Source organism: Monodon monoceros, unplaced genomic scaffold (assembly GCF_005190385.1).
Source record: "Monodon monoceros isolate NGI ecotype Baffin Bay Population unplaced genomic scaffold, NGI_Narwhal_1 Super_Scaffold_14, whole genome shotgun sequence".
Taxonomy (NCBI): domain Eukaryota; kingdom Metazoa; phylum Chordata; class Mammalia; order Artiodactyla; family Monodontidae; genus Monodon; species Monodon monoceros.
In genome coordinates, this window is record NW_021703770.1 from 70408299 (window position 1) to 70424391 (window position 16093).

At 39.4% G+C, this 16093-nt stretch overlaps 1 protein-coding gene across 1 annotated transcript; it reads left to right on the forward strand.

Annotated features, from left to right (window-relative positions):
* Positions 1-6679: 6679 nt before the first annotated feature.
* On the forward strand, positions 6680-14936 carry LOC114895693 (cholesterol 7-alpha-monooxygenase). Its single transcript, XM_029223276.1, has 6 exons — positions 6680-6810; positions 8382-8622; positions 9736-10313; positions 12173-12303; positions 13646-13821; positions 14445-14936. Exons 1-6 carry the CDS (start codon positions 6731-6733, stop codon positions 14742-14744), a joined length of 1506 nt encoding a protein of 501 aa, XP_029079109.1. The 5' UTR covers positions 6680-6730; the 3' UTR covers positions 14745-14936.
* Positions 14937-16093: the final 1157 nt, after the last annotated feature.

The following is a 16093-nucleotide window of genomic DNA, read 5'->3' on the forward strand; positions in this document are numbered from 1 at the left end:
ACAACTGAATATCCACATACAAAACAGTGAAGCTGGACCCCCAACCTCATACCATATACAAAAGTTAAACACAAAATGGATCAAATACCTAAATATAAGCGCTAAAACTATAAAACTCTTTAGGAGAAAACATAAATGTTATGTGTTCATGACCTTGGATTTGGCAATGCTCCTTAGACACTCAAAGTAAACAGTAAAAAGACAGGGACTTCCCTGGTGGCGCAGTGGTTGAGAATCCGCCTGCCAATGCAGGGGACGCGGGTTCGTGCTCCGGTCCGGGAAGATCCCACATGCCGCAGAGCGGCTGGGCCCGTGAGCCATGGCCGCTGAGCCTGCGCGTCCGGAGCCTGTGCTCCGCAACGGGAGAGGCCACAACAGTGAGAGGGCCGCGTACCGCAAAAAAAAAAAAAAAAAAAACACCAGGTAAATTGGACTTCAACAAAATTGAAAACCTTTGTGCGTCCAAAGATATGAACAAGGAAGTGAAAAAGACAACCCGCAGAACAAGAGGAAATATTGAAAATCACATCTGATACACATCCTCCAAAGATTTACAAAGAGCCAACAACCACATAAAAAGACGCTTAACATTTTTGGTCATTAGGTAAATACAAAATCAAACCCACAATGAGCTATTATTTCACACCAAATAGGATAGCCGTCATTAAAAACATAAAGACAAAAGTAACTGTTGACAAGGACGTGGAGAAACTGGAACCCTCTTACCTTGCTGGTGGGAATGTAAAACAGTGCAGCCACTTCGGGAAACAGTCTGTCCGAAAAAATTAAAACATAGCGTCACGGAACCAGGCTCACTCGCCCACAGCACAGCAAGCCAAACGCCCAGACGCTGAGGCTTGCAGCAGAGAAAGGGCTTCTTCAGGAGACAGCCACGCAGGCAGACCGCAACCCCACCTACCCCAAGGCCGCCAAGGCTTGGGTATTTATGGAATGAGCTGAGGCGTGGGGAGTGAGCGTGGAGACGTGGGGCAAGGTGATTGGGTATAAGGGAAAGGGGAGTTAATCCTCGTTCTGAGCAGGTGCAACTAAGCTACGTGCTTCTCCATGGGATGCCTCTTCTGGGAGTGGAGTGTTGGGCTCTCTGAGGTCAAAAGGACACCGATCAGACATTTGAGTGCGCGCAGCTGGAGGGTCGGGGGGTCTTGACCAGCCTTAGCCGGCTCAAGCTCAGACTGGACACAGCTGAGTCCGAGTTCCTGAAAAACAACTCCGGCAAGCAACTTGTTTAGGCTACGTGACCCTTGGAAGACAATTAAATCAAGCTTGATCAGGGAAGGCACGTTACAGTTCATTATTTCTTAAGCAAGTTACCATTCAGTGGATCCCACTGATGACTACCCTTGCTTTCATTAGAGTCACCATATGACCCAGCAAACCCACTCTTAGCTCTACACTCAGGACATGTGAAACGTATGTGCACACGAAAACTCGAGCGTGAGTGTTGGTAGCAGCACTATTTATAACCAGTAAAAAGTGGAAAAAGCCTCAGCAACCCCCCGACTGGCCGCTTCATTCTTTGTCTCTCTCCCTGAGGTCTCTCACCCTCCCGGGGAGCTGGGCTGGGCCCAGTGGGTCCAAGGACCACTGTCCTCACATCTTTTCTCTGTCCAGTTGAGCTTCCTGGATAAGCTCCGGAAGGCTCAGATTAAGGTGAGCCTTAACAGCAAAGCCACCACTAGCCTTTGAATCTAGCCCCCAGGCCTGCTTTAACTTGGGGACAGGCAGTCCCCTGTGGTATGGCATGGCAGGGGCTTGGAGCCAGAACTTCACAACAGGAAGCCACCCGTAAGTGGAGGCAACTGTGTGTGTGCATCTCCTAGTGCCACCATGTGGGTTACACGAGCAAGCATGTGAAGATCTTGGCACAAACACTGATGCCTTGCCTGACCTTTTCTGATAATATAAATGATGCTTTATCAGAAATTAAATAGTGGATTTGTTCTCCTATTGATTGGCTGTGTCCCCTTGAGTCTGCCTGTCTTATCTACCTCTGTATCTCCAGCACCTAAAAAGTGCTTTACATCAAGTGGGTGCTGTTAACATGAATGAATGAATGAATGAATAAATGAATGAAATATTTGCTGAATGATCTATCCATCTCTCCCTAACAGCGCCTTTCACATGCTTGGTGTTCAGAACATGTCTGACGGATTAACTTTATATCTGAACGTATAGATGGTGTGCTTACTCTTTCCTAAATCTGTAGTCAGGTGCCTGTTGGCTCCACTGAACTTCTTGTAGGGTTCTGAGCTGTAACGGAGGGACTCTGAGCTTCAGATATGGGGTTGTGTCCTGGATTTGCCACTTACGAATGACAAAGAACATTTTTGACCATAGGTTGTGCCCAGCCCTCGGGGAAACATTTTACACCATGGCCTGATTGCGTCTCAACATCTGTATTATGAGTCAGGCACTGTGATCATCCCTATTTTACAGGTAACAAAGCAAAGATTTGGGGAGGACAGCCTCTTGTGCTAAGGTGTATACTTAGTGGCAGGGCGAAGATGCAAACCCGGTTTAATCCCAGCTCCCACTCCCTTGATTATCTGAACCATCTCAAGCTGTGTGACATTAGCCACTAAACCTTCATGCCTCTATTTCCTCATCTCTACAATAGCTAAAATACCTTCCCTGCCTGAGTTGGTTATTTTATTCAAGTAGGAAATACACGTCAGAAGCTTTAAAAAATGAAAACCTCAAAACTAATGTAAAAATTATGATTCTCTGAAACAGAACTTATCAACACCTTTTCATTCTCTAGTCCCGTGAAACTGTATTTGTTCAATGGACACATTTAGATACACTAGGCATTTACAACCTTGACACCATGTGTTTAAGATTCAAAACAATATTTGAGAATAAGATATTCTGTATATGCCATAAAAAAAGTTTTTTCATAAAAAATAGTTGAAGACATGTGAATAGACACAGTTCCTAAGAGCTTATTATGAAAGCTTCAAATTAATCATAACAAGGCCTCCCCCCGCAGCCCTTTCCACTTTGTTCTCCCACTGACCTGCCCTGATCCACGGGATCCATGGGAGGAGCCTTGGTCCACGGGAGCCCCATGATGCTCTTGGAAAGCACAAAGCTTTGCATTAATTGAGGTGATCTACGTTCCACTGTTAAGTTGGTTTCACTTGTGAATTCAGGAAAACAACTGGTTGACTCAATTGTTTGACCATATTCACAGCTCATTTTATTTAGAGCAATCACACACGTAAACTATGTTTACTGCATTTCTGAATAGAAACCACCTGTGTGCCATCAGGTTACGTAAGCAGATAGCTTGAGCAGTTCTTTCTACTTTCTGTTCCTCTAGTTTGAGTTCCCATGTTTTGTATGTATCTATTCATGGGGATGGTGAGTTGGACTCGGGCCCTATATTCTCTGAGGCCCAGAACTTCTTCCTTGGCACATCGGTGTGGACCCTTCACTACTCTACACATACAGAGGAAATTGACAGACTCCGGAGGGATTAGAGTGTTTAAATAAACTCGGTTCACGCCAGGCCTTCTGACAACTAAAACATACTCCTTCTGTATCAGGGCACATACTTTTTCCCCTGCTGCTGTGGAAACCCCACAGGTCAGAGCTCACAGCTTCCTTGTTTCCTACTGGGTTCCCAGTGTTGACGCAGTGCTCGATACACGTAGTAGGTGCTCAGCGTGTGTGTGTGTAATAAAATGTCACAGTTTGAAACATAGCAGAGAATAAAAAAGCAAATGACTTTCCAACTCAGCCGGCATTTTTATTTCCTGACATTTCACCAATCACTGTGCTAAACACATTGAGATGTCATAGAATCCAAGTGAGAAACTCGATGCCCTTGACCCATCGGGAAACCCTGCAGGTACTTCCTCGCAGGCTTTTAATAGTTGTGACAACTGTAACCGGTATCCGAATCCCCACTCATCAGATGAGAGGCTGCATGTCAGGGGTGTGCTAGAAGCCATGTGTGGACGTGGGACAGTAACGAGAAGTGACATCCCTAGAAGGAAGGCATAAACCGTATGTAAACAAGAAAAGTATGAATATGGATATTCATGCCTCTGCTTGTCCTCATCCCACTAAAGAAAACTGGGTGTATGTGCACCCTGGGCTCTTGTTGTCTGGGAGAGGGATAGCGAGGGAAGGAGTAGAAAGAATGCATGAGGGTAAGGGGAGCCCAGGCTATATTCGAAAGGTGTTTGTGGTGTTCTGAGAGGGGGTGGGGAAGACAAGGCTTCAGGACATTTTCTTGGGGTCGTGAATGTACTTCTCCTTTACCATTTCGAAAATCTTTTAATTTTGACAAAATTATAGATGCACGGGAAGTTGCAGGTAATTCCTAGAGGTCCCATGTACCCTTTTTTTCACTTGTTTGTTTGTTTCCATTTGTTTGCTTGAGAGATGACTCCAAAGGGTTAAACTGTCTGGCTCTTAGATTGGTGTTTTCTCTGACTGTGGTACCCTGCTGTGACAGGCCACCTAAAGGTTCTGCTTTTAATGAGTCACATATAGAACTCAGACATAGTAATTCAAAACAGCACATCAGCCTAAGTATATTTAGTGGGCACAATGCCCTAAAAAAATCTAAATGGATTGAGAAGTCTACCTACTGACACACAATGATTGATATTCATAATTATGATTGCAAATCACCCATGAAAAAATATTTGTGGTCTCTGTTTAAGGAGACAAAAAAGGATGAAATGAACCTATGGATTCTGTAGCCAAAAACCAGAAACGAACCAAATGCTCACCAGTAGGGAATCGGTTAACTAAATTATAGTACATTTAGTCAATGGAAGACTATACACACAGAAAAAAATGAAGAGATCTATACAGATACATATATAATACATATATATGTATTGTCACGGGAAACATCCACAATATGAGAGTCATTTTCTTCGTGCTATAAAAAGGTCTTTAATAGAACCCCATCTTTGCACGTGTTTATGTGTGACTCACCAACTATCTCCATGCTGTCAAATCCAGAGGTCATTTCCTTGCCATCTTCCTTGACCCCAAAGTAGCATGTGATGCAGAAAATGTCTCATCTTCCTTCAAGTACCTCCTCCTCTTGCTTCCTGTGACACTGTGTTCTCTCGTTTTCTTCCGGATCCTTCCTTACCCATCTCCTCTTCAGCCGCTCTCTGACTAACCTCGAGAAACGGGCTGCTCTGGGGTCTGCTGTTAAATTCTATTCTTTTCTTGGGCTTTATTTTCTCCCTAGGTGATCTGATAGGTCTATCTAGGTCTTTGGGCTCTAAATGCCATCCAAATGCTGATGACTTGGGACACCTATTTCCACCCCTGACTTTTCTCCCCAGCTTCTGGCTCAAGTTCAGTTGTTAACCTGACAACACAGCAATCTGTGTAGTTGAAGATAGTGTTTTGACCTGCTGCCCTCCAAAATCTCTCTCCCTACTGTCAGGTGTCCCTATATATGACCTAGCTCTTGCCTGTCTTCTGGTCTTATAGCTTAACCAAGTTTCCCCTCATTTACTCTGCTCTGACCAATCCTACCTCCCTTCTGGTTCTTAGATAGAACAAGTTCATCCTTAACTCAGGACTTTTGCATTTGGTAATCTCTCTTCCTTCTGGTTTTGAGTTGGCCAATCCTCTCTTGTCATTCAGATCTCAGAGGAGCACATCAGCATACCTACAGTTGCTCTTATTCCCTGGTAACTCTCTACACCTTGTTTTATTTTATTCATAAGTCTTAAATTTTATTATCTGTCTACCTACTGAAATAGTGTCTTCATTAGAGCAGGGAATAAGTCCATCTTATTAAAACCTGTAGCCAGAATACCTTTGAAGAGTCCTTGGCACAGAATAGGTGCTCAATTACTATATAAGTGTGTATAGAAATAAAGTTTGGAAGGATATATACCAAAAAGTTAACAGTTGTTACCTCTGGGTGGGCAGTCGTTGAGGAGGTAAATTACGAATTGACTTTCTATCAAGATATGTTTCAGTTAGTCTTAAATTATTTGAAATGAAGTTGTATTCCTTTAACAATTAGAAAAATTAGTAAACATATTTTCAATTAGAATAAAATGGTTAATAAAATTTTGATGTTTTAAAATAAACTGTTTAATTGGAAGATGCATTTACGTGGGATACTTTCTTGAGGATGTTAGGTAAGTAACATGTTACTATATATAGTAAAATACCTATGATTTTGTAAAAGCGCTGAAACATGAAGCAGCAGAAACATTTCACCCAGTTCTCTTTCCTTTAAACTTGACTGCTGTATTTCTCATGAATCATTTAAATTTATTTCTTCTTAAATGTAACAAGATCAAATCATTAGCTTAATGATAACTTATGCTTATTTTTCTTTAAATTATTATATTTTACCTCTTTATTTGGTATGTTCATCCTGAACAGGTTTACTTGTTCTTTTTATAAGCATACTAAATTTGTAATATTAGCTGTCATTCCCAGGTCTGAATGTTAAGTCAACATATGTTTGAGAGACCTTCAACTTATCAAGTATTGCAGGTTTCTGATTGTTTTGGAACCTCTTCTGATACCCGTGGACTTAGTTCAAGGCCAGTTTTTTTTTTTTCCTAATAGGATGGTTAATTGTTTGCTTTGATCCTTCAAGTGAAGCATCTTACCATATATAAAAGTCTAGCTGGAGTCTGTGTTGTTACACCCTTACCTTTCTCATCACAGACTCTCCTCCTCAGAAGTTTTGCATTAGATTTGCAAAATGATGAGTGTCTCTTTGATCTGGGGGATTGTTATAGCAGTGTGCTGCTGTTGGTGGCTTCTCCTTGGAATGAGGAGAAGGTAAGGAAAGCTTTACTTTTAAACTGCATTTTTGTTCATTCATTTAATGTTCTTTTACCTTCACTGTTATACCAGAAAGTTGGTTTTCTGTACTTACATACGCTAGCATTTTCTTCCTTAATTTTTTTAAAGTAAAAACTTTTAATTTAAAATTTTGAAAGTATCTTTTTTATTATATCTCACAAAAGATATAATGGCAAAGTTTCCTTTTTAGTATTGACATATACTAGTGGTAATGTAAAAATGGACAAACTTGTTAAACATCACTGACAGAAATTTTATGAGATCTCTGTGTGTGTGTTTATGTGTGCATATAAAGTCTGGATTGGTAAGGATATAAGTGGCAAGTGGATCTGCAATTCCTGTCATGTGGATTAAATAGATGCTCTGACTAAATAAATGTTCTTCTTTCAGCTAGTTCTTGTGCACTGTATACACTCAGGCTAAGCTGGGGAAGAGTGTCGAGCCCGCATTGATCATTCTATTACTATTTTCTTATTAGTGATCATCAACCATGGCGAACTGGGAAACTGTTAAATGTATGAGACATCCCTTTTATTTGTATGTATCATTTATAATCGGTTCAAGAAATACAAACAGAATCAGATACATAGCCATGGTTTATTTAACTTCTGATTGCCTCAAAGAGTATTGGGGGGGAGGTATGTAAATATTCTCTGCTTTGTCAATCCCCCAAAGACAGAATTACCCACAGCATATCTTCAGCCATGTAGGTTGCTGTGTTGTCTACCTTTTACAGGTTTTTTTGGTTTTGTTTTGCCCTTTATGGTATTTTAATATTAACTACCAGGACTGGTAGTTTCTAGTTTTAATTAAACCACTTATCTGCAAACTATGAAAATAAAAAGAATTATTTTATGCTATGTTATCCTACCAAGAGGGATAGTGGTTTATGTTGGAAAATAAATGTTTATATTCTTAAATAAAAACATTAAAATAGCATCAAAGAGCATTGATTATAATCAATGACCATGTCAATACTTATCTTACTCAATTTCACTTTATAATGTGCTAATTTCTCAAAGATTCCCCTCTGCAACTATCATTATAGAATAATAATATATTTAAACTATGAAGATTTTGAAAACTTCAATTCTGCAATCCTTTTTGTCATTCAGGATTCTATATCTTTAGAGAAAACAATCAGATGGAACATTTTGAGATACTTAGGCAAACGACGCTTAGAAAAAATATAAACACTAGAATGTAGTTTCCTCTCTACACTGATAGGGAAAGTCTTGTTGGCCTGGTTGATCCTTTTATCCTTATCACTGGGAAGAGTGAGGATCACATATTAGACATTCAGTGTTTGCCGAATGCACGGATGGATGGATGGATGGGTGGATTTAGCTATCATTTTCACCAACATATCATGTTACTAGGTTAATAACTCATTATTTTAGTAAAGGAGCAGGGCCCCACCAACCAAAAAAGTATCAATAAACTAGTGTTTTGAGGTTTGAAGTCAGCGGTAAAAAATTTAATGTAAATAAATATAAATAAAGAACAGTGTGCAATCTTCCATTTTACCATCTCTTTGTGTCTTGCAGGCAAATGGGTGAACCGCCTCTGGAGAATGGGTTGATTCCATATCTGGGTTGTGCTCTGCAGTTTAGTGCCAATCCTCTTGAGTTCCTCAGAGCAAATCAAAGGAAACATGGTCATGTTTTCACCTGCAAACTAATGGGAAACTATGTCCACTTCATCACCAATCCCCTGTTATACCATAAAGTGCTGTATCATGGAAAATACTTTGATTGGAAAAAATTTCACTTCACTGCTTCTGCAAAGGTAACCAGGTTTGCATTTATATAGCATTAGGCTTTTTTATTTTCTACCTTTTTCTATGTCAATCTATTTAATCATTTTGACATATTCAAAAGCCGGAGATGCTGGAGACAGTTACCCTTACATGGAGATTCTTAGAAACACAATAAACCAAATTAGACATAATCTCTTGGTATTGATCATTTAAAAAGTCAAAATCGGTATAGCTTTGTCATTTCTTAATCAGCTTATGAGGGTGAAATAAAAATTAAATGTTTTAGTGAACCGGATGGCATGGTATGAATAAGACAGGTACAAACTCACTCAGGTCAACAATATTTACACAAGACCCAGAGTATAAGTTGGAAACTTAACGTTCAACAATTGTTTTACCACACTCGTGCCACACAATTGTTTAATTTTGTTAAGGAATTGGCTAGATATTTGGGCATCACCTAGATGAGATCTAAGAGGCTCTTTTATAGGAAAAAATGAATCAATATTGAGTCTCTGCAAAGAAATATTAGAACTAGTCTCTGCTAAGTAGCTTAAAGTCTGGTTAAGATACACCTACAGGGCTTTCCTGGTGGCGCAGTGGTTGAGAGTCCGCCTGCCGATGCAGGGGACGCGGGTTCGTGCCCCGGTCTGGGAGGATCCCACATGCCGCGGAGCGGCTGGGCCCGTGAGCCATGGCCGCTGGGCCTGCGCATCCGGAGCCTGTGCTCCGCGGCGGGAGAGGCCACAGCGGTGAGAGGCCCGCGTACCGCAAAAAAAAAAAAAAAAAAAAAAGACACACCTACAAAGAATATAAAAGAGAACGAATGATTCAACCATTCTTGACTAGTACCAAATTCATGTGAAAACAAATGCAGAAGCATAAGAAAAATAAGAAATAGAAGACCAGAGTGGTTGTGAGGGAAGTGTCACTGATAATCTGGGACTCACACTTGGCCTTGAAAGAAGGGTGTGATTTGGCCGTTTGTAAAGTGCTATGAAATTGCATGTGGGAAGGCCGGTTTTCCTTTTTTTTTGTTTTAGCAAGTAGAGAATCATGAAAGCATCTGATCTGTGTTTCAGACATTTACTAGTCCTAGGTCAGGTTTAATTTCTTTGTTCACACATTTCATTTACGGTCAGGCATTTGGACACAGACGTATTGACCCCAGTGATGGAAATACCACCGACAACATAAGTAAAACTATCATCAAGACTCTGCAGGGCGATGCCTTGAATTCCCTCACAGAAGCCATGATGGAAAACCTCCAACTTGTCCTGAGACCCCAGGTGGTTCCCAAGCCCAAGACGCCCACCTGGATGTCAGAGGGGATGTATGCCTTTTGCTATCGAGTGATGTTCGAAGCTGGGTATTTCACGCTCTTTGGCAAAGATCTCTCAGGGCAAGATGCACAAAAAGCACTCATTCTAAATCACCTGGACCACTTCAAGCAATTTGACAAAATCTTTCCAGCCCTGGTAGCAGGCTTCCCCATTCACGTGTTCAAGACGGGCCACTACGCCCGGGAGAAACTGGCGGAGGGCTTGCGGCTCCAGAAACTCAGAAAGAGAGACCACATCTCGGAACTGGTCAGGTTTCTGAATGACACGCTCTCCACCTTGGACGACACGGAGAAAGCCAAGTCGTTCCTCGCCGTCCTCTGGGCCTCGCAAGCAAACACCATTCCAGCGACTTTCTGGAGCTTATTTCAAATGATTAGGTAATTAGCAAATTATCCATTTCTTCATTTTAGGTGAAAGCAGAAATTCAACCATTTTAACTAAAAAAAAAAAAAAAACACGTGGTACCTTCTCATGCTGTCAATCAAGAACGTGGTATTTACCCTTGTAAAAGTTTAACGTGTATCAGCTCATCAAACCCTCCAAAAACAGCTGTGACTGGTAAACACATCTTGTAGAAGCAGAGACCTTCCCAGAGAAAGGAACGTGCTGGTACAGGGTCAATGTAGGCTGTCTGCACCAGAGCCCTTGCTCTTAACTCCAAGCTGTTCTTCATGACACCTCTTAAAGTCCATGAATTTGGTCTTTATAATCATAAAAATATCCTTATGTGATTGCTGACGTATTGTCAGTGAAAACAACAGTGCCTATATCTTATTCATCTGTGCATTAACTGTTTTTTCACTGTTAGTGATTGCTGTCATACTATTCGACCAACTCTGATAGCTATGAATAAGAATCATAATATACTATTACTGATGGGATTTAGCTAGAGTTTGCCTTTTAAAACTGTATATTTAAAAAAACCCTGTCTGTAACATATATTTTGCATAACGTGATGTCTTCCCAGAGTGATAGTCTTTTGGGAATTTGACATTCAAATGGTTTATTGAATTATTCCAGTTCAATTGGATGTTGAGTGTCACATAGACACAAAACTGTGTCACATAGACACAAAATTATTATTCCATAGGATTGGGAATGCCAAAGTTCCATTGAAGGCTGATAATTTTATGTCTTTAATATAAAAAAAATTTAAACAATTTCAGTTACAAAAAACCATTACTAATCTTTCTCAAAGTTTAAATGCCTTCCAAGGTTTTTACTTGAGAAAGCTCTTTCTGGAATAAATTCACATATTTACAGTGAGGTTACAACATCACTTTTCTATCCTATAGGTAAGAGTAGACATTTCACGATAAGCACGCAAAGATTTACCAGTCAAGCCTTTCTGAGACTCAGTTTACTGTGATCATGTTATATGGCTACATTACCAAGGCACTGAGGATCCGGTAAACGTCAATGCACTAAAGTGAAGTAGCATTCATTTCAGCAGTCAAGTGTTAGAACAATAAATTATTATGTAAATGGAAAAGCTGTTCTACGTGGAATCACATGCATGTTAAGAGTAAATTTAAATTTCCTTTGGCATTTTAGCCAGTACTTTAGAATTGTTATCTTGGATGCAATTTTCTCTCAATTGCCATGCATGTGACAAATATAACCACTTAATCCTTATTAGAAACATTTATTTATAAAAGTCTGGTCAAAGTTTTACTTCTATGTAGCAGCACGCTTTTATTTTTTATAAATTTATTTATTTTATTTATTTATTTTTGGCTGCATTGGGTCTTCGATGCTGCGCGCAGGCTTTCTCTAGTTGCGGCGAGCGGGGGCTACTCTTCATTGCGGTGCACGGGCTTCTCATTGCGGTGGCTTCTCTTGCTGTGGAGCACGGGCTCTAGGCACGCAGGCTTCAGTAGTTGCAGCATGAGGGCTCAGTAGTTGTGGCTCGCAGGCTTAGTTGCTCCGCGGCATGTGGGATCTTCCCGGACCAGGGCTCGAACAGGTGTCCCCTGCATTGGCAGGCGGATTCTCAACCACTGCGCCACCAGGGAAGCCCACGGGACACTGTTAAGGCAACAGTTCTTGCTAACATCCAAGGACTTAAAACACAACTATAAAATAGAGTAAAAAATAAATGGAAATGTCCCTTTCCCACCTTCTTTGTATCTTGACCACCTGGTTCAAAGAAGGGGAAACGCCTATTTGTTTGCAGACCTTTTGGTAGAGAAAAAACTGTTCTGTACATCTTTTCTTTTCTCTTAACCTTTCATAGGAACCCGGAGGCAATGAAAGCGGCCACTGAAGAAGTGAATAAAATGCTAGAGAACGCTGGTCAAAAAATTAGCTTTGAAGACAATCCAATTTATTTGAACCGGATACAACTGGATGACATGCCCGTGCTAGGTGTGTTTGCTGTGTTGTTACATGTCATCTACTGCATCCTCCTAACAGGAATTGTCAGTACACATCACACACTTACTTGTTGCATACTTACTTACTTGTTCGGAAAAACCCGAACTTTTTTGGCCAACTCAATATTTGTATATAACAAGTGAGGAAATGGGCACTGAGAGGTTAAGTCACTGCCTGGGATTGGATGGTGGAGCCAATGGCAGCAATAACGTGGAGCTCTTGACTCTGCACTTTCAACCTCCTCTCTGTGCTGCCCTTGCTCTGCCTCATTTGTTACTGCTCTTACCAGCAATCTTATAGTTCATGGGCTACTCATTTTCATGAAATGAAAGGGGAAAAAGTACCATCATGAAACCACAATTAGCTGCATGGGTTGGGTGGTGGGGTGGAAGGTTATTTCATTGAAAAAATGTTTGCTTCTCTGGATTTTATAGAAATACAAAAGTACCATATTTTTAGAGTAAGAAAGAGTTTTCTCTTTGTTTTTGTTATGTTTCTCTAGAGGAAATAAACCAATGTATGCTTTCAGGGGCAGTGTGTCTTAGCGGAAGGGACGAGAAGGAGCACAAGCTCCACGTGGGACTCTGCCCTGCCGTAGAAACCACGGACATGTCATTTCACTTTTGGGGGTCTTATTTTCTCACTTGTGAAATACATTACTAACATGCTATGATTTTATGCACAGTCACGTGAGGAGCACTTAAAGCATGACAATTAAAAGGACAGAGACTGGAAGGTCAGGCGAGACTTTCTCATCATATATTTCAGCTATCCTCAGCGTGTTCTTTGTACCCCTCTATGTCCTTACCAGAATGCAGGGCATACCCACACAACATCAGATAGTGTAATGATAAAAATGGGTTCTTGTAAACACCGAAGTGAAGCTGCATTAAACATCTGGAAAACTATTTCTATGTAAAAGTGTTAGTATGTTAAATCTCAAAAGTGATAAACTTTGAATAATTCACATGAAAGTGATTTACTGATTTTTTCCCAATTGTATTAGATGTCTAGTGTCTTGTAGAAATAAGATTATTTTTCCATAAAATTATGAAAGTCTAGTTCCCATTGATGACCAAGAAAATCATATCTTTACCAAAAGATTATTAACTCAGACTGTCAGATTAAAAATACATTCAGACACGAATGAATCATTGATCACAGCACAGAAAAAGTTTGAGAAATTTTTATCTGGCCAGCTTCCCACAGTCTCTTTAGGTTTGTGTTATAGGCTGCTAGAAGTATTTCAGACTCTACATTACATGGCCTTTAAAAATACTTTGTTCTTCCTTCTCCCTTCCCTCTCCTCCTTTCTTCCTTTTAAAATCTTTAGACAGTATCATCAAGGAGTCTCTGAGGCTTTCCAGTGCTTCGCTGAACATCCGGACTGCTAAAGAGGATTTCACTTTGCACCTCCAGGACAGTTCCTATAATATCCGCAAAGATGACATCATAGCTCTTTATCCGCAGTTAATGCATTTAGACCCAGAAATCTACCCAGACCCTTTGGTAAGTGACTGTTCATCAAAGTTCCAAATCCAGAAAAAAACCCATTTTTTTTCAGTATCCAGGTGATGTCTACCCAGATTGAAATAAAGAAGAAATTTACCATTGCAGAATTCATTTGATCATTGAAACCACAGGGACTGTCTCTTTTATTAATGTCAAATATTTATCTAATTTGGAGAATTTGGATGACAGCTTGAAATTTTAATTTTTATCCCTGGTATTGGTCATCACATAATCTCTACTAGATTATGTCTGCAGTTGTGATAATAAAGCTGCTGCCTTTCTTCTTCTTTAAAAAGTGCCTGCTCCCAAATCCAGGGAATTAGGGGCTAATATACTGACTCCTCTAAGCTCCTGATTTGAATCCTTCTTTCTAATTCTGCCTAACGGAGAGAGGAGCTAGTTGCCCAGGCGGGATAGGAGGTATAAAGGTTTCCCTTTCCCACCAGTTCTCCTTAAGTTCCCGTTTCTTATTACTTTCTGATTCGAGGTGGGGTATTTGCTAAATTACTCATAGATTGGATTAAAAAAGAAAATTACTCTTTGGAACTTCCAGGTTAAGAAAAAGATAAATTCCTTTTAAACTAGCTTATACATTTGTTTTCTTTGTATCTTTATTGCAGACATTTAAATATGATCGCTATCTTGATGAAAATGGAAAGACAAGGAGCACTTTCTATAGTAATGGACTCAAGTTAAAGTACTACTACATGCCCTTTGGGTCAGGAGCAAGTATATGTCCTGGAAGATTATTTGCTGTCCAGGAAATTAAGCAATTTTTGATTCTGATGCTTTCCTATTTTGAACTGGAGTTTGTGGAGAGCTGTGTTCAATGTCCCCCTTTGGACCAGTCCCGTGCAGGCCTGGGCATTTTACCACCATTAAATGATATTGAGTTTAGATATAAATTCAAACATCTGTGAACATATGCTTGGAAAAGAGGACCCCAGATGCTGTTACAAGACTGCAGGGCACCATGATTTACCAGTCCCTTTGGACAGACTTGTTTAGTGGTGGTAGAACGGATGCAGCAGGTCCAGTTCTGTTCACCAGTGCTTGCTTGTGAATCTTAACATCTTGTTGATGGTTTGCAGAGGCTATTTCAGACCCTGCAAGTGAAAAAAAAACTAGTTCTTAGAAGCACAATTATTTGTTTTCATTTCAGTAAGTCAGTGAATGTTCATATAGCCACGGACTGAACTTCATTATTTTCAGAGGAAAAAGTCTTTTTTTTTTTTTTTTTTTCCCAGAATGAAGATATTCCAATTGGCAAAATTTCTTTTTTTTCCTAAGGAAACTGCTTTATTTTTATAAAAGCCACCCAACAGTTATGCAAAACGTACACATTCACGTTTTAGTGAAACTGCATGACTTTTTGACCAGATATGGGGCCCTACGGGTGTAGATGTATATTATAAAGGATATTTTAAAGGATTATATCATGCCTTCTAATAAAAAGAAAATGTTTTCAGCTTTCCTTATATCTAGTATTCATGGTTTTTAAAATGATGATCTCGATGTCCTGAGACCATTAAAGATGGTTTTAATATATTCTCTTTAGGTTTTAATTTATTTTTGCTGGAAACTCTAATGTCTGTGTCAGGTTTCAATGATCTTGTCTATCATTAGATTTTATATTAATTGGAAGTTTTTTTCATAAAAGGCAGTTTTTTTCTGATATTACTAAATATGCATCTATTAAAAGAATAATTTCTTTTAAAATATTTTAAGTGCTGGAGTTATCAGCTATAATATTTTTATTGATAGTTCTCTATGTATTTATATGTAAATTATATTTAACTTTTTCCTTGTACTACAAATACTAAGAACATATTATAACATTTGATAATATTGAAACGATTCATCTTTCAGAAATAAAAGTGTGAATTTGTATGTTTTAAATTTTTAAATATTCCGAATGTTTAAAGCATTTACCTACTGATAAGATGCAACAATTTTGTTCATTATTCATTTCTTAGAAAAAGCAAAATAATTATTCACTCAAAAATCTCCTGCACACTTCATAAAATTCATTAAAGATTTTTAATCTTGCTATTTATTAAATTTATTAATAATTAAATTTATTAATAATATTATCATAGAATTATCTCCTACATAGGTTATTTTTCATACAAAGAAAACTAAACTTATTTAGTTGTGGCTCAAGATGAACAAAATTCTTTTACAGAAAATTTGTTCTAAGCTAAATTTCTAACGTCATTTCCTTTCCTAATATGCTTTATATAGGCACCTCTTGGAGATATTGCAGGTT